At 38.1% G+C, this 16250-nt stretch overlaps 1 protein-coding gene across 8 annotated transcripts in view; it reads left to right on the forward strand.

Moving 5' to 3' along the window:
• The window catches only part of pam (peptidylglycine alpha-amidating monooxygenase), a 392585-nt gene that overhangs the window by 322702 nt on the left and 53633 nt on the right, over positions 1-16250 (forward strand). For 5 of the 8 annotated variants that reach the window (XM_028805293.2, XM_028805296.2, XM_028805297.2 and 2 more), the window contains exon 15: positions 7406-7717. The exons of the other annotated variants lie outside the window; for them this stretch is intronic. In XM_028805293.2, the coding sequence (XP_028661126.2) occupies positions 7406-7717 (312 nt within the window). The remainder of the gene's footprint in view (positions 1-7405; positions 7718-16250) is intronic. 8 annotated transcript variants of the gene reach the window in all.

The following is a 16250-nucleotide window of genomic DNA, read 5'->3' on the forward strand; positions in this document are numbered from 1 at the left end:
TCTCTTGCTGATTACTTTTACTATTTGGGTAAAAAACGTTTCTAACCTGTTTTGTACTAGCTCATGGGTGTGCTATGAAGGTTCTTTTTTTCTTGTTTTCCTCACTTTCTTTTACTTTTACATCGTGGATTAAGAATTGATGAAGACACATCAGAGAAGCAGAATGTCTTTAAAAATTAGTGTAATTTATTTTTTACTGTGTAATGACTCATTTTATTTTTCCATAATGCTAACTAAAGAATCTACAATTTAACCTTTAAACTTTATTCACATGAATATAAAGGAAAAAAATTAAAGTGCAGCAGCTTTGTCAGAAAAAATAAATCTATGCTTTTGCATTAGCAGTCATATTTTTTCAATAGTCTAAATGTATAGAAAATCTCATTACTGCTACAAATCAACATTTTTTTAACCTCATAAATTCTATTGAATTTATAGTAGCCTGCAATACATTGTAGTGTATGTTTGTGTTATCTCTTTGTTCAGTTTAATAAAATGGTGATTATATTCTGTCCTACATTTTCTACAGACATGAATCATTTTGTTTATATCCATAGATATTTGAAGCATTGACATTTTTATATTGCAGGTTGTAGCCTCAATCTGTTCACCATTCAGTTATGAATGATGAAAGCAGAAGTCGGTTTTTGAATCCAGAGTTTCATGTTAATGATTTTTTCCCTTTTTTTATTATTGCTAGGTATTTCTTTTTAGGTATTCATGTAGTATTGTTGAAATTCATCTATAGTCTGAGCTTCAAAATAGTCCCTGTAGCCACCCATTTTCTAACCTGCCCATGCAGTTTGTGATCTTAGAATAATGGTTCCCTTTTCTGGTCCTGTAGAAACAAATCCTAAACAGAGTGCCTGTCCGTAACAGGACATAATATCACATACTGTGGCATTAAACCACGTGAGGGGCAGTGTTCCTAGTTATCCTTACATGGCAGTCTTTCGGATGTGTGTGGAAAACTCGCACAGTAAGGAAGTAGTACTTAACTCATGTAGCAAGCCATCATCTCCTATAAGGTTTGCATTCCATTTTGTTCTTGACACATGAGCAGAGTATAAACTTGTGAGACTTAAGCGGTCTGTCTAGTGATGATCAAAAATATTTGACATATGTCAGTCCATTGTTGTTTATAATGTAATTCTTAGATGAACATGACAAAAGTATATTTTAAATATGGGTTTCATGTAATTCTAGTTCATGAATATCAGTATAATATTCTTTTGGTTTAACCTAATTTTTCCTAAGGATTTAATTATTATTTCAATTTTTAAGCCTGTTTTCACCTCAGTGACAGAGTGGTGGCTCTGAAGCTAGAGATCTACACTGGCAATCGGAAGGTTGCCGGTTCAAATCCCGTAAATGCTCTGCTCTGTTGGGCCCTTGAGTAAGGCCCTTAACCTGGAATTGCTCCGTCCTCGGTATGACATTAATCTGCATCCATCCCTGCATGTAGGCCCTCCAACCTGCAGGGAAAACTTGGGGGTTGGTGGCAGAATTGGCACTCCAGCCACCATAAAAAAAATCTCACACTGTTCCACTCCATCTGAACTAGTGTGGTGCTGAGGTATCACTCGTTGCATGGCTGCACTCAGGTTCTAATCAGGGATCCTGAGTTGGTTTGTCGTGTGATGGGTGCACTGTATCAGCAGTATGTGCTCCTAACCTCTCTCTCTCTTTTCACCTCTAGGGTATCAGAGTGGTAAGTGATGTTGCCTCATGGCTTCAGAAACCTTGGTTCAAACCTGTGTCCGTACTGTGTGTATTTTTGTTTCTACTGTGTACATGTGACATTTACCTGGGATCTTCAGTTTTCTGCCACATACCAAGCACTTGAACATAAGGTGAATTCTGTCTGTACCAATTTGACTGTTTTCAGACTGTTAATGGAATACCCAACCTAAAAATGGTCATTTTTTATGTCTGTCACTCATCTCATGCTGTTTGTAGTGATGGCCAAGAAAAAAAATGTAATGTTATATTTACATGGAGAACGAAGATAAAACAGTTCATGATGCTGTAGGCTTGAATGGAGACTCAGCTTGAACAACCGCAAACAAAACATCCAAAAAATTCAAATCATTTGTGTAGGATAATTCACATGTCAGGTATTATGTCATATGCTAGCAATTGTGTGTCCAGCCTTCCTGTAAATTTCTAAATATATGCATTACCAAGCAATCAGACAAAGTCGCATTGAAATATAGAAAACAGAGTCCAATCAAAACTACATTCAATATATCATTTCAAAGAAAGAGTTGAAATATATTAAATCATTTTATGATGTACAGTATTCCTCTTCATTGTTTACACCCCCCCCCACCCCCACCCCCCCAAGTGTTCAGCTGAATTTCCTATTCAGGGATAATAAAGCCACATTGATCTTGACCTTGTCACCTTGATAGGCCCTAATTACCCCTAAGAGTAGAATGGAAAGGGCCTTCTTAGATGATATATGGATGTATCTGTGATAATGCTTTTTTTTTTTTTTTTTGATTATAAGTACATTTTTCGTCTCTATGAAGACTGAGCTTTCTCCTGGACTTTATACACACACGCATTGTGATCCTTAAACAATTCCTGTAGGTCACTGACCGGAGTTTTGTCATGTTTGATAAGATGCATTTGCATGGACATTCTTCAGCTTTGAATGTATTGTGATCCTTAAACAATTCCTGTAGGTCACTGACCGGATTTTTGTCATGTTTGATAAGATGCATTTGCATGGACATTCTTCAGCTTTGAATGTATTGTGATCCTTAAACAATTCCTGTAGGTCACTGACCGGATTTTTGTCATGTTTGATAAGATGCATTTGCATGGACATTCTTCAGCTTTGAATGTATGGACTATAGATAGTCATTGGTACATAACACATATTGATAGTTTGTTAAGGTATAACACTGAAACACACAAAATATTGTGCTGATACTTGTGTATATGAATATGGCCATAATGTAACATAACATAATATTTTTAAGCCAATTAATCCGGTTCATGGTTGCAAGGGGCCAGAGCCTATCCCAGCAGCACTGGGTACAAAGCAAAAACTAGGGGTTCACTAAGTTCACTCTCACACAATCCTATACTCACAACCACACTGGATTTAGTTTATAGTCACCATTTAGCCTAAGATTCACATTGGTGATTGTAATACATTTTCTGAACATTTTTTTTATTTGGAGGAAAAAATGTCCTCATTTTGACTTGTGGCTGAAAATGTTTTTGGCCCTTCATTCAGTGAAATCCTATTTTATACATCACTAATTTAATCTAGATGATCACATTTTCTATACTCTTTCTTTTTGCATGTTTGACTTCTTATTAAGTCATGGACATGAAATGGATGCTCGAATTCAAATGAAGTTAAGTAATCCATGAAATTAACTAAAATGTCAAACCAAATTAAGCCTTTTATAGATCAGACCGACCATTTCAATGCAGTAGTATGGAATCTTAAAATACTTTTTCCAGTGAATTATTCTTTTGCATTAATTTGTTATCTTTATTTCATTGCATGCTCATTGTTAGTTTCAGCATGTTTTAAGGTATTTTTTTATTTCCTGTAATATTTCCTCATACATAACCCACAAAATCAAACATATTTTTTTTGCTCCACATTATCTCATAGTAGTGCACTGCAGTAAGGCTGTTTATTGTTGGCCCTTTGTCTTACAGTATACTAGGTCCAGTTCAAGTTTGATTTTTCTGTTGTTTGAAACCATCTTAATTATAATGAGCCTTACTTACGTCAACTTGATAGACATTTTGAGGTCACTGGTGAAATGAGAATATGTCAAAAATGTGAAGGTGTGAACTATCAATGATGAATCAACAGTGTTTCATAGACAAACCCTTGGTGTATGTGGCTTACCACATTCCAACAAGTATGTTGGCTCTGTCAATTTTCAGGTTCAACTGATCTGACAACTTCATTCATTTTGTGCTGCCACTGGTTGACACCTATTTCCAAGAACAGATGCATGTGAAGGGTATGGCGTGATTGGCAGCAAAATTAATAGTAAAGAACAAGTGATGAGATTGAAAACATCAGGAAATTACAATTTTTTTTTTTAAATTAGAAGTTTGCTAAATATATCAAAGAAAAGCACTGCCTGCTGCTGGTCCTGGAGCAGATTGAATTAACAAACTAACCTGCTATTTGGAAAGATGTCCTGCAGTGAGCTGCTCCTCAGTGGACACCAAGGTCTTAAGTCCCAGCACAGATAATGACAAATCACCACAGAGATAACAGCACATGGCTGGCTGACTGTTGCCAGTGGGTGGGTTCAGTATACAGGCTGGGGGAGTAATTACTATGGCGAGCTCCAAATAAAACATTGAAATTCTATTTATTAGAGCAGCCACAATAGTCTGTTTCTCTTCTGCACCCTGTAGCACTTTCAAAGGCAGAACCATTGGCAAATATTCACGTATGGTTGCTGTGTGTCATATGACATACTTCAGCTAGCAAGCTATTGGTAAAAGAAAAAAAATGTGCGTCTGTCAAATGTAACTTAAAAGGAGGTAGGAAAGGTTCTAATTATATTTAGAGCCCCTTTAGCTAAATTTGCTTCCCAAGTGGATGCACAAATCATTTCCTAGATACAACATGTACAGTATGCTCCTTTTTGTATTTTTATTAAATATTTTGTTATAGGGTTATTTGGGATGTAAAAAATTAATTGAACCTTGGGTTTGAATCATTGTTTTAAGCACTGTGGATATGACATTTTATCGTTTTGTATCGTTTTTGTTTAACTTATTAGTGCATAGGCATGTTAGCTGCTAAATCTTTAAAACCTGTTAATCATCTGAATTGAAGGGACTTTCCTACAACATTCTCCAGCATCTGCTTATCCATTTGCCACATTTGTGTGACGTTGTGCTTACTGCATACAACACCACCACTACATGTATCCTAATTCTGAGCATCTGTCTTGTTCTAACCAGTCACTTAACCTGACAGGTGGTGGCTGTAGGTTTGTGTTTATTAAGTGTCTTGGAATAGCACTCACAGCATAAAGGTGCTATATAAAGTAAACTATAATTTGTTAACCAACTAGATTATACCCCCAAGATACGTGGGTTAGTGTTACAAGTCCTTGACTTCATGAAAAGTCCTTTTTGCAGTTAAATTAGTGTGGCATATTCTGTTGAGTGCTACAGACAACTGTAGGAAATAAAGGTATGTGAAGCAAAGCCTACCAGCATCTGATTGCTCTTTTGTGCAGCTCCTCCACTTGCAGGTATGTGAAGCAAAGCCTACCAGCATCTGATTGCTCTTTTGTGCAGCTCCTCCACTTGCCACTGTTGCATCTGGGTCTTCAACTTTTTGTTTTTCTCCACCTCCCATTGCTTTGGAAAAGGGAGAGCTGCAAAAGTTATGGATGGTGAAGAAATGGAGTTCAAGGAACTCTGTGCTTCTTCATCTTGGCCTCTTCCTCCTTCCCCCTCCCACTCTCTGCCTTGATCACCAACAGCAAAGATACTGCCACCACTGCAGAAGCTTGTATTTATTTTTTCTTTTGTTTGGTGCAAATAATATTGATGCTATTTTTTCCTTGTCTTTACTGTACAGTTAGTTTTGTTATTTTTTTTTATTAAAATACAAATACTGTGCTTATGAATAAGAAATATATGTTTTCGTTGTTTAACAAATGTGAATACATACTGCATAATACAGTAGCTACAAAGGAGCTTAATGGGAACCAGTAATAAGCAATTTTACTGTTTTATTTTATCATTAATGAAGGGAAAATTCCTCTTTAATGTTTGTGTTGACAGCTATTGAAATGGTTGTGTTCATTTTCAAGGGATTTGTATTCTAGGAAAACGTTCTGTCTGTTTTATAGGGTTGTTCTTACTTGCATGTACTAATGCAATACTTCACCACACTCTAGCACCATGATTAAAGAGTACAACGACGTTACCTCAAAAATTCTATCTTCCTTACATTTGGGCTGCAGATTGCATTACTATTTTTATCATTTAAATCAGTGATGATTACATTTTTGAATTAGAAGTGCTTGCCTAATGAGGGCTTCCAGGAGCTCATTATGTTAATATGGAGGAGAAGGCAGTGTAATAAAAAGTTGGTTGTTATATAATTCACTAACCACGTTATTGCTAACAAGAAATTTAAGAACCTTAAGAATCATGCCTGTTGTATATCATCTATAACTAAAAGCTGGAGTAATGCTGTTTTTATTTGCAGCCTCGGGTGAGGAGTTTGCATGATTTTGTGTTTCGTGTTTTTTTTTTTTTTTTATGGTGGAAATTAGATATTTGCGGTCATGAAAAATGACGTTGGGGCACTTAATGTGTGTCTGAACTGCAGTCTGGAGTAACACATGTAATAATAAATAAGTGTCATTCTTAAGAAAATACATCTCTGTGTAGTATCTATCATGTTATCGTATTGCAGACCCTGTTTTGACAGCTACAAATTAAATATTGCATTTTACTTGGATTTATTTTAAAGTTACTTCAAATATTTGTGAGTGTATGTAGTTGTCATGCAAATAGTATAAATGGTAAAGTATTGTTGTAAAGGCAATATTTCACAGTTTACATGCTGTGAAGTAGCATATGTCCTGTATCTTCATAGAATTATCTTTTGTCCTTTTCTTAAAACAACTTGTTTATTTTGACCAAACTCTTGTTAAGTATTTTGTATTGAAACATTGTTGTACAATTGTAAATGCTTGTAATTCTGCCATAGATATAGATGTGACTTTTGAAGGTTAGCCTCCTCTTAGGTACATTTTGATTATGCTGTGCTAGTGTCATGAAGAGCACATTAAACTGCAGAAGCCATACTTAAACACTAGCCAACCAAACTTCCATCTTTGTGAGAATAATAACTTTTAAGTCTCTTACACAGGGCTTACTGTATCTCCCAATTCTTGTACTTGTGGCAAATCTGTATTTATTTCTTTAGCAAATAGTTTGTCCATTTATTTTAAAAGACTTTACTCCTTTTTAGTTTTTGGCTAAGTCCATTTTGCTCTGTAAACGAGCAGCAGTCACTCTATTCTATAGTACCTGTTGTCTGAATTCTGTACATCAAACCCCTTGTTTACATACTGATATCAAATTAGCGAGCAGAATATCTCATAGAGTGTTGTTTTATTCATTCTTTGCATTTTTTGACAAATTCAGCAAATTACTGCAAGCTTAGAAAGTTAAATATGGCTATTTAGCCACCTTCACTCTTCATGATTTTGAATATTTCTTTCTGTTACTATTATCAAAAAAATTATCATTCTTCTTCCAACCTGTCACTTGCCTGAGTGAATTTAATTGTCTCTGCTCTGTGTCTTCTACTGCTTCTTAAATGCAATCACCATTTCTTCTTCTCCTCCTTCTCTCCTCTTTTTCTTTTTCTGCACAGGTGACTTCTATTCCCTCCTTTCCAGATTGCTTGGGGAAAGGGAAGATGTTGTTCATGTGCATAAGTATAACCCAGCACAGAAAACGGAAGCAGATTTGGTTGCAGAAATTGATAACGTAGTCCAAAAGAAGGATCTTGGTTGGCCTAATCAAAAAGGCATAGCAGACTACAATGACAGAGCAGAAACAGTTCTCATAAGAGATAGAATTCACAAATTCCACAAGCTAGAGTCAACTGTAAGGCCTTCTGGGAACAGGATTTTAACAGCTAAACCACTTGATGGGTCTAATGCTGCCTACCTCCAGAAACCAGGTGGGTTAGGGAACTGTTTCTGGTTTTATTTCTTTATTCATTTCCTTATTGTTGAAATCACTGCCCAGGAGTTCCTGAATATAAGCTGAGCTTCCATAAAATGATTGCATGTGCAGCAGGGATCATTATTATTATCGACACAGAAGCTATAAATCAACCTGTTACGGCTACCATAGCAGCAGTGTGGATTAGTGTCTCTTCTGCAGCTGAAGACACTTAAGAACTTAATTTACTGATTACACATTAATGTAGATCGATAGTTTAGAAGCCTGTGCTGCACTTGTAGTATCCCCTGGAGTCATAACTTGTTAAGGTTAAAAGCTTCTGTGATGAGTTTATAATATGGGTTCTTGTTATGTTGTGCTATCTAAATTGAAACAATACTGATTTTCTCGGTAGGATTGTCACAGCAGTCAATATTTATTAAATTTGCTCATGTTGTAGTATACATTTTCTAGGCTGAGCTGACTTTTATAGCTCATTCCCCTTAGGTTTAAGTTAAAGCCTTCCATAATGGCATCATACTTGCCAGCATTTGTATTGTGCTCCCTCAGTTGCTAATTATGTTCAGGCTGTCTGTTAATGAAGGAATTCCATCATTGTATTTGATGTAAATAAACATTTAATTAGATAACTGAAGAAAAGTAAAGATGCAGACAAAGGAGCTGTAATGTGCATTTGTTAGACAGTACCAGGGCTTTATAATCCATCCATTTTCCAACCCGCTGAATCCGAACACAGGGTCACGGGGGTCTGCTGGAGCCAATCCCAGCCAACACAGGGCACAAGGCAGGAAACCAATCCCGGGCAGGGTGCCAACCCACCGCTTTATAATGTATAGTATATTCCATGATTTATTTTCATAATAAGCTGGAAGTCTGTTCTGATCATTAAACAAAATATAGAAATACTATACCTTACTGGGAAGTTTTGAGTCTTCATCTTAATGAAGCATTTCAATAAAATAATTATCTTCTCTAGTGTTTTATATATAAACTAGCTGTCTAAGCCCGTGCTGTAAAAAGCCCAGGGTCCTAGAAACTATTGAAATCGTCAGAAAAAAAATTGAAATGTAGAGATGTCAAGTAAATGAAAGGAACTACTTTGGGCATCTCTCTCCTAGGAGGATTTGTTTTGCCGACATGCTCGCATCACTTGTGCATTGGCGGGAGGAAAAGTAAAAGGGATACCGTTTTGCTGATGTTAGCATCTAAGCGACTTTGCCTTTCTTGTGATGTTTCGTTTTGCTGACGTGCTGGCCTCGCTTGTGTTATTAGCGGCTAAGCAAGTTTTCTGTTTCCTCGGAGGCGGATCCCTTACAGCGACTCCACCTCTCACTTCTGGGCCGGGCAGACACACACACTTCCACACATAGACGTTTATATATAAGATGTCTATTTTTCAGCCAGCTCATAGTGTTGCAAGCCTTGCAAATAGTAGCAGTCAAATGGTTTCTTCACATGGTGTGTTTTAAGAAATGGAGCACAATTCTTTATCATGCTCAACCATTTGATAATGGTAAGATTAGGTATTTTACCATTAATTAAACGTTTTTATCAATACACTCTATGATTGATCGATTCACAGGAAAATTATGTGAGTTGTAGCAATTACTTCTCATTTATCGTAACCATTTTTAGCAACATTTTTATTCAGTAGCTGAAGTATAAATACATCAACTCAACATTTTAGTCTAACTTGTTGTAATTTCTATTTCTATCAGTAATCCAGTGATGTGATTAGTGGTGCTGTCTAACAACTTTAGGACACTGTGTTTAAGTCCAGGCCTTTTCACCCTCACTATCTCTATGTTACATGTGTGTACTCTCTTTGGGTCTTGTAACCTTTCTTTTTTCTTACATGTCAGAGATGTGCATATTGAATTAACTAACAAATCAAAACTGGACTAGATTTATTGAGAGCTATTACAGTTAGGTCCATAAATATTTGGACAGAGACAACTTCTTTATAATTTTGGTTCTGTACATTACCACAATGAATTTTAAATGAAACAACTCAGATGCAGTTGAAGTGCAGACATTCAGCTTTAATTCAGTGGGGTGAACAAAATGATTGCATAAAAATGTGAGGCAACTAAAGCATTTTTTTTAACACAATCCCTTTATTTCAGGGGCTAAAAAGTAATTGGACAATTGACTCAAAGGCTATTTCATGGGCAGGTGTGGGCAAGTCCGTCGTTATGTCATTATCAATTAAGCAGGTAAAAGGCCTGGAGTTGATTTGAGGTGTGCTGCTTGCATGTGGAAGATTTTGCTGTGAACAGACAACATGCGGTCAAAGGAGCTCTCCATGCAGGTGAAAGAAGCCATCCTTAAGCTGCGAAAACAGAAAAAACCCATCCGAGAAATTGGTACAATATTACGAGTGGCAAAATCTACATTTTGGTACATCCTGAGAAAGAAAGCAAGCACTGGTGAATTCAGCAACGCAAAAGATCTGGATGTCCACGGAAGACAACAGTGGTGGATGATCGCAGAATCATTTCCATGGTGAAGAGAAACCCCTTCACAACAGCCAACTAAGTGAACAACACTCTCCAGGGGGTAGGTGTATCGATATCCAAGTCTACCATAAAGAGAAGACTGCATGAAAGTAAATACAGAGGGTGCACTGCAAGGTGCAAGCCACTCATAAGCCTCAAGAATAGAAAGGCCAGATTGGACTTTGCTAAAGAACATCTAAAAAAGCCAGCACAGTTCTGGAAAAACATTCTTTGGACAGATGAAAGCAAGATCAACCTCTACCAGAATGATGGCAAGAAAAAAGTATGGAGAAGGCGTAGAACAGCTCATTATCCAAAGCATACCACATCATCTGTAAAACACGGTGGAGGCAGTGTGATGGCTTGGGCATGCATGGCTGCCAGTGGCACTGGGACACAAGTGTTTATTGATGATGTTACACAGGACAGAAGTAGCCGAATGAATTCTGAGGTGTTCAGAGACATACTGTCTGCTCAAATCCAGCTAAATGCAGTCAAATTGATTGGGCGGCGTTTCATGATACAGATGGACAATGACCCAAAACATACAGCCAAAGCAACCCAGGAGTTTATTAAAGCAAAGAAGTGGAAAATTCTTGAATGGCCAAGTCAGTCACCTGATCTTAACCCAATTGAGCATGCATTTCACTTGTTGAAGACTAAACTTCAGACAGAAAGGCCCACAAACAAACAGCAACTGAAAGCCGGTGCAGTAAAGGCCTGGCAGAGCATTAACACTAGAATTGCCAGAGTCTACGAAAAAACTTGTATATCCGGCCCACCTTAAATCGCTTCTTAAAACCTTTCTCACCTCTCTGCCAGCGTCTTTTGTCATCTAAATGTACTGATAAAGACAAGCTGCCAGCAGCCGGCTATTCCATCCCCCCAACGACTTAGAACGTAAACAGGCTTTTCCCAGCTCTTGCCTTGATTGATTATCTGGGAGTGAAGTGGAGTTTTAGAGTAGAAATAATAAGATTGTTATTTGAAACACACGCATTTCATATGTGTTGCATTTCTACAGTAATCTGTGTAAACACATTGTTAAAACAGAAACGTGTTATATATTCTAGTAGCAATTGACAAAATGTAGGCATAAACTATATAATGTATGAAGCCTGAAGTCCAAATATCAAAGACACACTTTCACAAAAGATACAAAAAAAAGCCACCGCCAAAAAAACCCGCCTTAGTGTGAGACATTGATATGAATTAACTATCACTGCTTCTGTGGCGTAACAGTATCAGTCGCTGACTAGGAATCAGAAGGTCATGAGTTCGATCCTGCACAACTCCCATTTGAGAAGTGTTCTTATTTTCACTATTTTAGAATTATAAGATACATTTGATTTCAGTCTGTAACAGCTGGTGTAATTTATGATATTTGTAAAGGTTAGCTTTATTTTTTTAAAATTCACTTTTCATTGTCTCAGTCGCGTTCAGGATCCATCCCTACCGCCCCCCACCTGACACTGCTGTTTTTACATAAAGACGCACTATAGTTCTGCAGTGTATCACGATACATATGACCGCGTGTTTTTTTCCCCCAGTATTGCCAGTCCCCACGTGTTGCTGTATGCTGTTTCTTTTGTACTCCAGGACATGCAGAGGAAAGCATAGTAAAGAGCAGTAACTTCAACGCTATATGTAATCATCAGACACTCCCCATCTGACACTGCTGTTTTCACATAAAGACGCGCCAAAGCTCTGCAGTGTACTTGTGACTGCATTGTCGTACCAATGCTTGCGAACTGAAGTGTCTGCATGCACTTTTCGTGGCATTACACGCGTATTTTTTGAGCATGCCCATGTAGCTCAAACACAGGAACATATGTTGATGTAAAAGTATAACAAAACAAGTGCACTTTTATTCAAGACTTTAACCGAAGAAAAAAGAAAGCAAGTTACAGTAGGCGGTTGATATGACAGCTTGCGTGGTGGAATGCTAAGAACTGCTGATTTCCATTCTGTGCTATATAACTTAACATTTGAATCTGATGATTGCATATAGCGCTGTCTGATTTAGTGTGCGCAAGAACATGCAGGTGGCCAGTTGCTGAGTGCTACAACGCACATTTTAAAAAAAGAAAGAGACAAATATATGTGACGTTTTGAAGAAATCATTTTATGACGCGAATAGTACCAATCAGAAAACATCGTCGAAGTAATGCAATATTATTTGAAAACGAACAGCGTCAGGTTGAGTGTGAAGTTATACTGGCGCTGTTTGAGTCAGATCAGAAGCTGAAAAAGCTCCTGTTCTGACTCTAAGTAAAAAAGCATGAATTAATCAACAGAAATAACCGCGATTGACATTTTAAAGTTAACGATTTACAGTGCATGCCAATTTATAAATTCAATGTCCGTTTGAGGAAAAAAAAAAACACTTTCTTCAAAGCTGGGAATCGAACTCGTGTCTCTGTGGCACAGTAAGACAGTGGTGCTCCAAGTCAGCAAACCGTCCTTATAACTTATTTTTTTCAAGATCCATAACACAGAGACAGACAGAGCACTGTGTAATACAGAGACAGACAGGCAGAGATATACAAACAAACAGGGAAGGCACATGTACTGAAAGAAAAAAAAATCAACATGCGCGTTGTTTCTGCAGCACTGAATGAGGTCACCTGCTCTAACATCACCCCTCCCCCGATCTGACTCTCTAAGTAACAGCGCAAGTACAGACACAAATCAAGTGCATGTGTGTACTGTATAATATTAACAAAAAGAGCAGCTTACTACTGAAAACGGCAAATATAGGAGTGAGTGGGGATCGAACCAGTACTCTTGATTACACTTGGTTTGCGTCTGTACTTGCGCTGTTACTTAGAGAGCCAGATCGGGGGAGGGGTGATGTTAGAGCAGGTGAGCTCATTCAGTGCTACAGAAACAACGCGCATGTTGATTTTTTTTTTCTTTCAGTACGTGTGCCTTCCCTGTTTGTTTGTATATCTCTGCCTGTCTGTCTCTGTATTACGCAGTGCTCTGTCTGTCTGTGTGTTATGGATCTTGAAAAAAATAAGTTATAAGGACAGTTGTTCATGTTAATTGCAGTCTCAATTGTTAAAAAAATATTTTAAAAGGAGCATCCCACATGAAAATATAACGATCTCATTAACTGACAGTGCATACCAATTTACAAATTTTATGTCCGTTTGAGGTTAAAAACAAAAAAAAGAAGTAACACTTTATCCCCAGCGGGGAATTGAACTCATGTTTGTGAGGCAGAGAAAAGCTACTTGGTCTGAGAAGCAAATCTTAGCGCGCTACGCCACAGAAACTGTTATATGGTGTGTGAAGCTTTTGTGATAGTGTTTATTTGATCTTAGGAACTCGGGCTTTACACATTCTACATTTTGTAACATTTATTACTAAAATATGAAAAAGTTTCTGTTTTAGCAATGTGTTTACACAGATTACTGTAGAAACGGAACACGCATGAAATGCATGTATTCCAAATAGCGATCTATTATTTCTATTCTAAAACTCCAGCAGTTCAGTCACTCCCAGATAATCAAACAAGCCATGAGCTGGGAAAACTTAGTGAACGTTCTGCGACGGTGGGGGATGGAATAGCTGGCTGCTCGCTGCTCCTCCAAATCGGCACATTTAGAAGACAAAAGAGAGGTGAGAACGGTTTTAAGGTGGGCCGGATCTACGAGTTTTTTCGTAGACTCTGGTAATTCTAGTGTTAAAAAGGAGAAAACCCAGCATCTGGTGATGTCCACGAGTTCAAGACTTCAGGCTGTCATTGCCAGCAAAGGGTTTTCAACCAAGTATTAGAAATGAACATTTTATTTCCAGTTATTTAATTTGTCCAATTACTTTTGAGCCCCTGAAATGAAGGGATTGTGTTAAAAATATGCTTTAGTTGCTTCACATTTTTATGCAGTCGTTTTGTTCACCCCACTGAATTAAAGCTGAAAGTCTGCACTTCAACTGCATCTGAGTTGGTTCATTTAAAATTCATTGTGGTAATGTACCGAACCAAAATATTTTATGGAAATATATTTTATCCAAATATTTATGGACCTAACTGTATGTACTGCATGTGCCGTCTGTGAAATTCACCTCACCAGATATTGTTTCCCCTTGTACAGCTGTAAAAAGCTTCACCTTCTCATAACCTTGAGGTCAGAAAATGAACGAGTGGCTTTTTTGTAGAAAACAAAATGATACCAAGAATAGTATTTTTGATATCAAAAGGAATAAATAACAAGTAATTATAAACAGTTTCCAGAGACATCAAAGCATAAGTTAGTATTTGGTATCTCGGTATATTTCCTCTATTTCCACTTTTAATTAATTATAAATTGCATCAGAGTAGTTTATGCTTAGGTGTGTTATATTTAGGAATAAAAGGCAGTTTATATAAAGGGACATATTACCCAATTCAGATATGAGAATCACCAGTCAGCACGTACTGCAAAGAACCTGAGATTTTATTAATTTGCTTTGTCAGAAAGTACCGCCTTCCAAACATTTATTTAAAAGAGATGGAGATAAAGAAATTTGCAACATTTTTTAGAAACAGAGTTCAAACTGCGCTGCAGCTTTAGCTTTATATACAGTGTGTGGATGTGTGTATTTTTATATATATATATATATATATATATATATATATATATATATATAATTTATTTATAATTTATTTATGTATATGTATATTTATTTATGTATATTTATTTATATAAAGTAACTAAAATAAGGTCCCGGCGAATCGGACGCTCTTTCGGCACATACCTCAGGATTCCAACCGGGGTCTCCCAGTAAGTAGAAGTTGTCCTTTGTGTCCGACATCCGACGGCCATCCTGCTGCCGTAAAGCTCGGGTCCTTTCGGCGTCAATGTATGTCCATAGACGCGCGGCATCATCTAGAGTCTGCTCCTTTTGGGCTTTCCCATTCTTCTTCCCAGATTTCTTCTCCATCACAGACCGATGTACAGTGAGGCTTTCTTGTGTTGCAGCGCTGCCTGTTGGGTTTGCGTCCGCATTAATTTTAAAGGTTTTCTGACCAAAAATAGACGGCCAGAATCCTGCCAGCTGCGTCAATGAATAGACGCTTGAGGGCACTGTTGCCCCGTGAAACCCAACAGACAGATGCTGACACCGGTTTAAAAGCACTAAGAAATAATTTAATTTTCTTCTTCAAAGTGCCCCAAAGTACCTCCACCGCCATAAACACAATCAATAAACAATAATACAATAAATATCCTCCTTTCCTCCCAGCAGCTCTGTCACACTCCCTCCCAACTCCGGCTCAGCGTACTGGGTCTCCAATAGTCCTTTATATAGTCCTTGACCCGGAAGTGCTTCTCCTCTTCTGTTCACGTGACTGCACAAATGCTGTCTTTTAACCGCCTCCCCGGTTCTCTGTGGACAATTCCTACACATATGGCCCGGCTGGCGGCATTCATAACACAGCCGCGTCCCTCTGGATATTCTGGCCCTGCGAGACTGAAAGCAGGCTGCAACTGCACTTCCGGGTCAGATGGAGAATTGCATTTTTCTTCAGCCCGGGCTATACGGGAAACAAAAATCCCCTCTTCTCCCTGCAGCATCACATGGTGGCCCCCACGGTACCCAGCAGGGTTGTGAAGCCAAACTCCATCTTCCATGATGTCCTGTGGGAATCTGGGGCACCTCTAGGCTGCAGGGAAGATGCCATCTAGCATCCTGGATGTGTCGGCCAGGATGAGCTGCCGGCCGTCCATCACAATATATATATATATAGTGGAAGTTCAGCCCGGACACAGACAAACACCAATTGTTCAAACACACGTTTATTTACACTATTTACAGTCTCAAATTGTCACGCACAATACACAATGCCCTCGCACCAAACACCCTTCTTCCCGGGCATTCCAATGGTCCTTTACCACCTCTGTCTTCCTTCCCGAACTTTGTCCTCTTCCTCCCAACTCCAGCTTATGACTGGAGGGAGGTGGTCTCTTTTATACCCACCCGGACATGCTCCAGGTGCCCTCTGATGAACTTCCTGCAGCCCTTCCCGGTGTGGCGGAAGTGCCG

This window comes from Erpetoichthys calabaricus, chromosome 7 (assembly GCF_900747795.2).
Source record: "Erpetoichthys calabaricus chromosome 7, fErpCal1.3, whole genome shotgun sequence".
NCBI classification, from domain to species: Eukaryota; Metazoa; Chordata; class Cladistia; order Polypteriformes; family Polypteridae; genus Erpetoichthys; species Erpetoichthys calabaricus.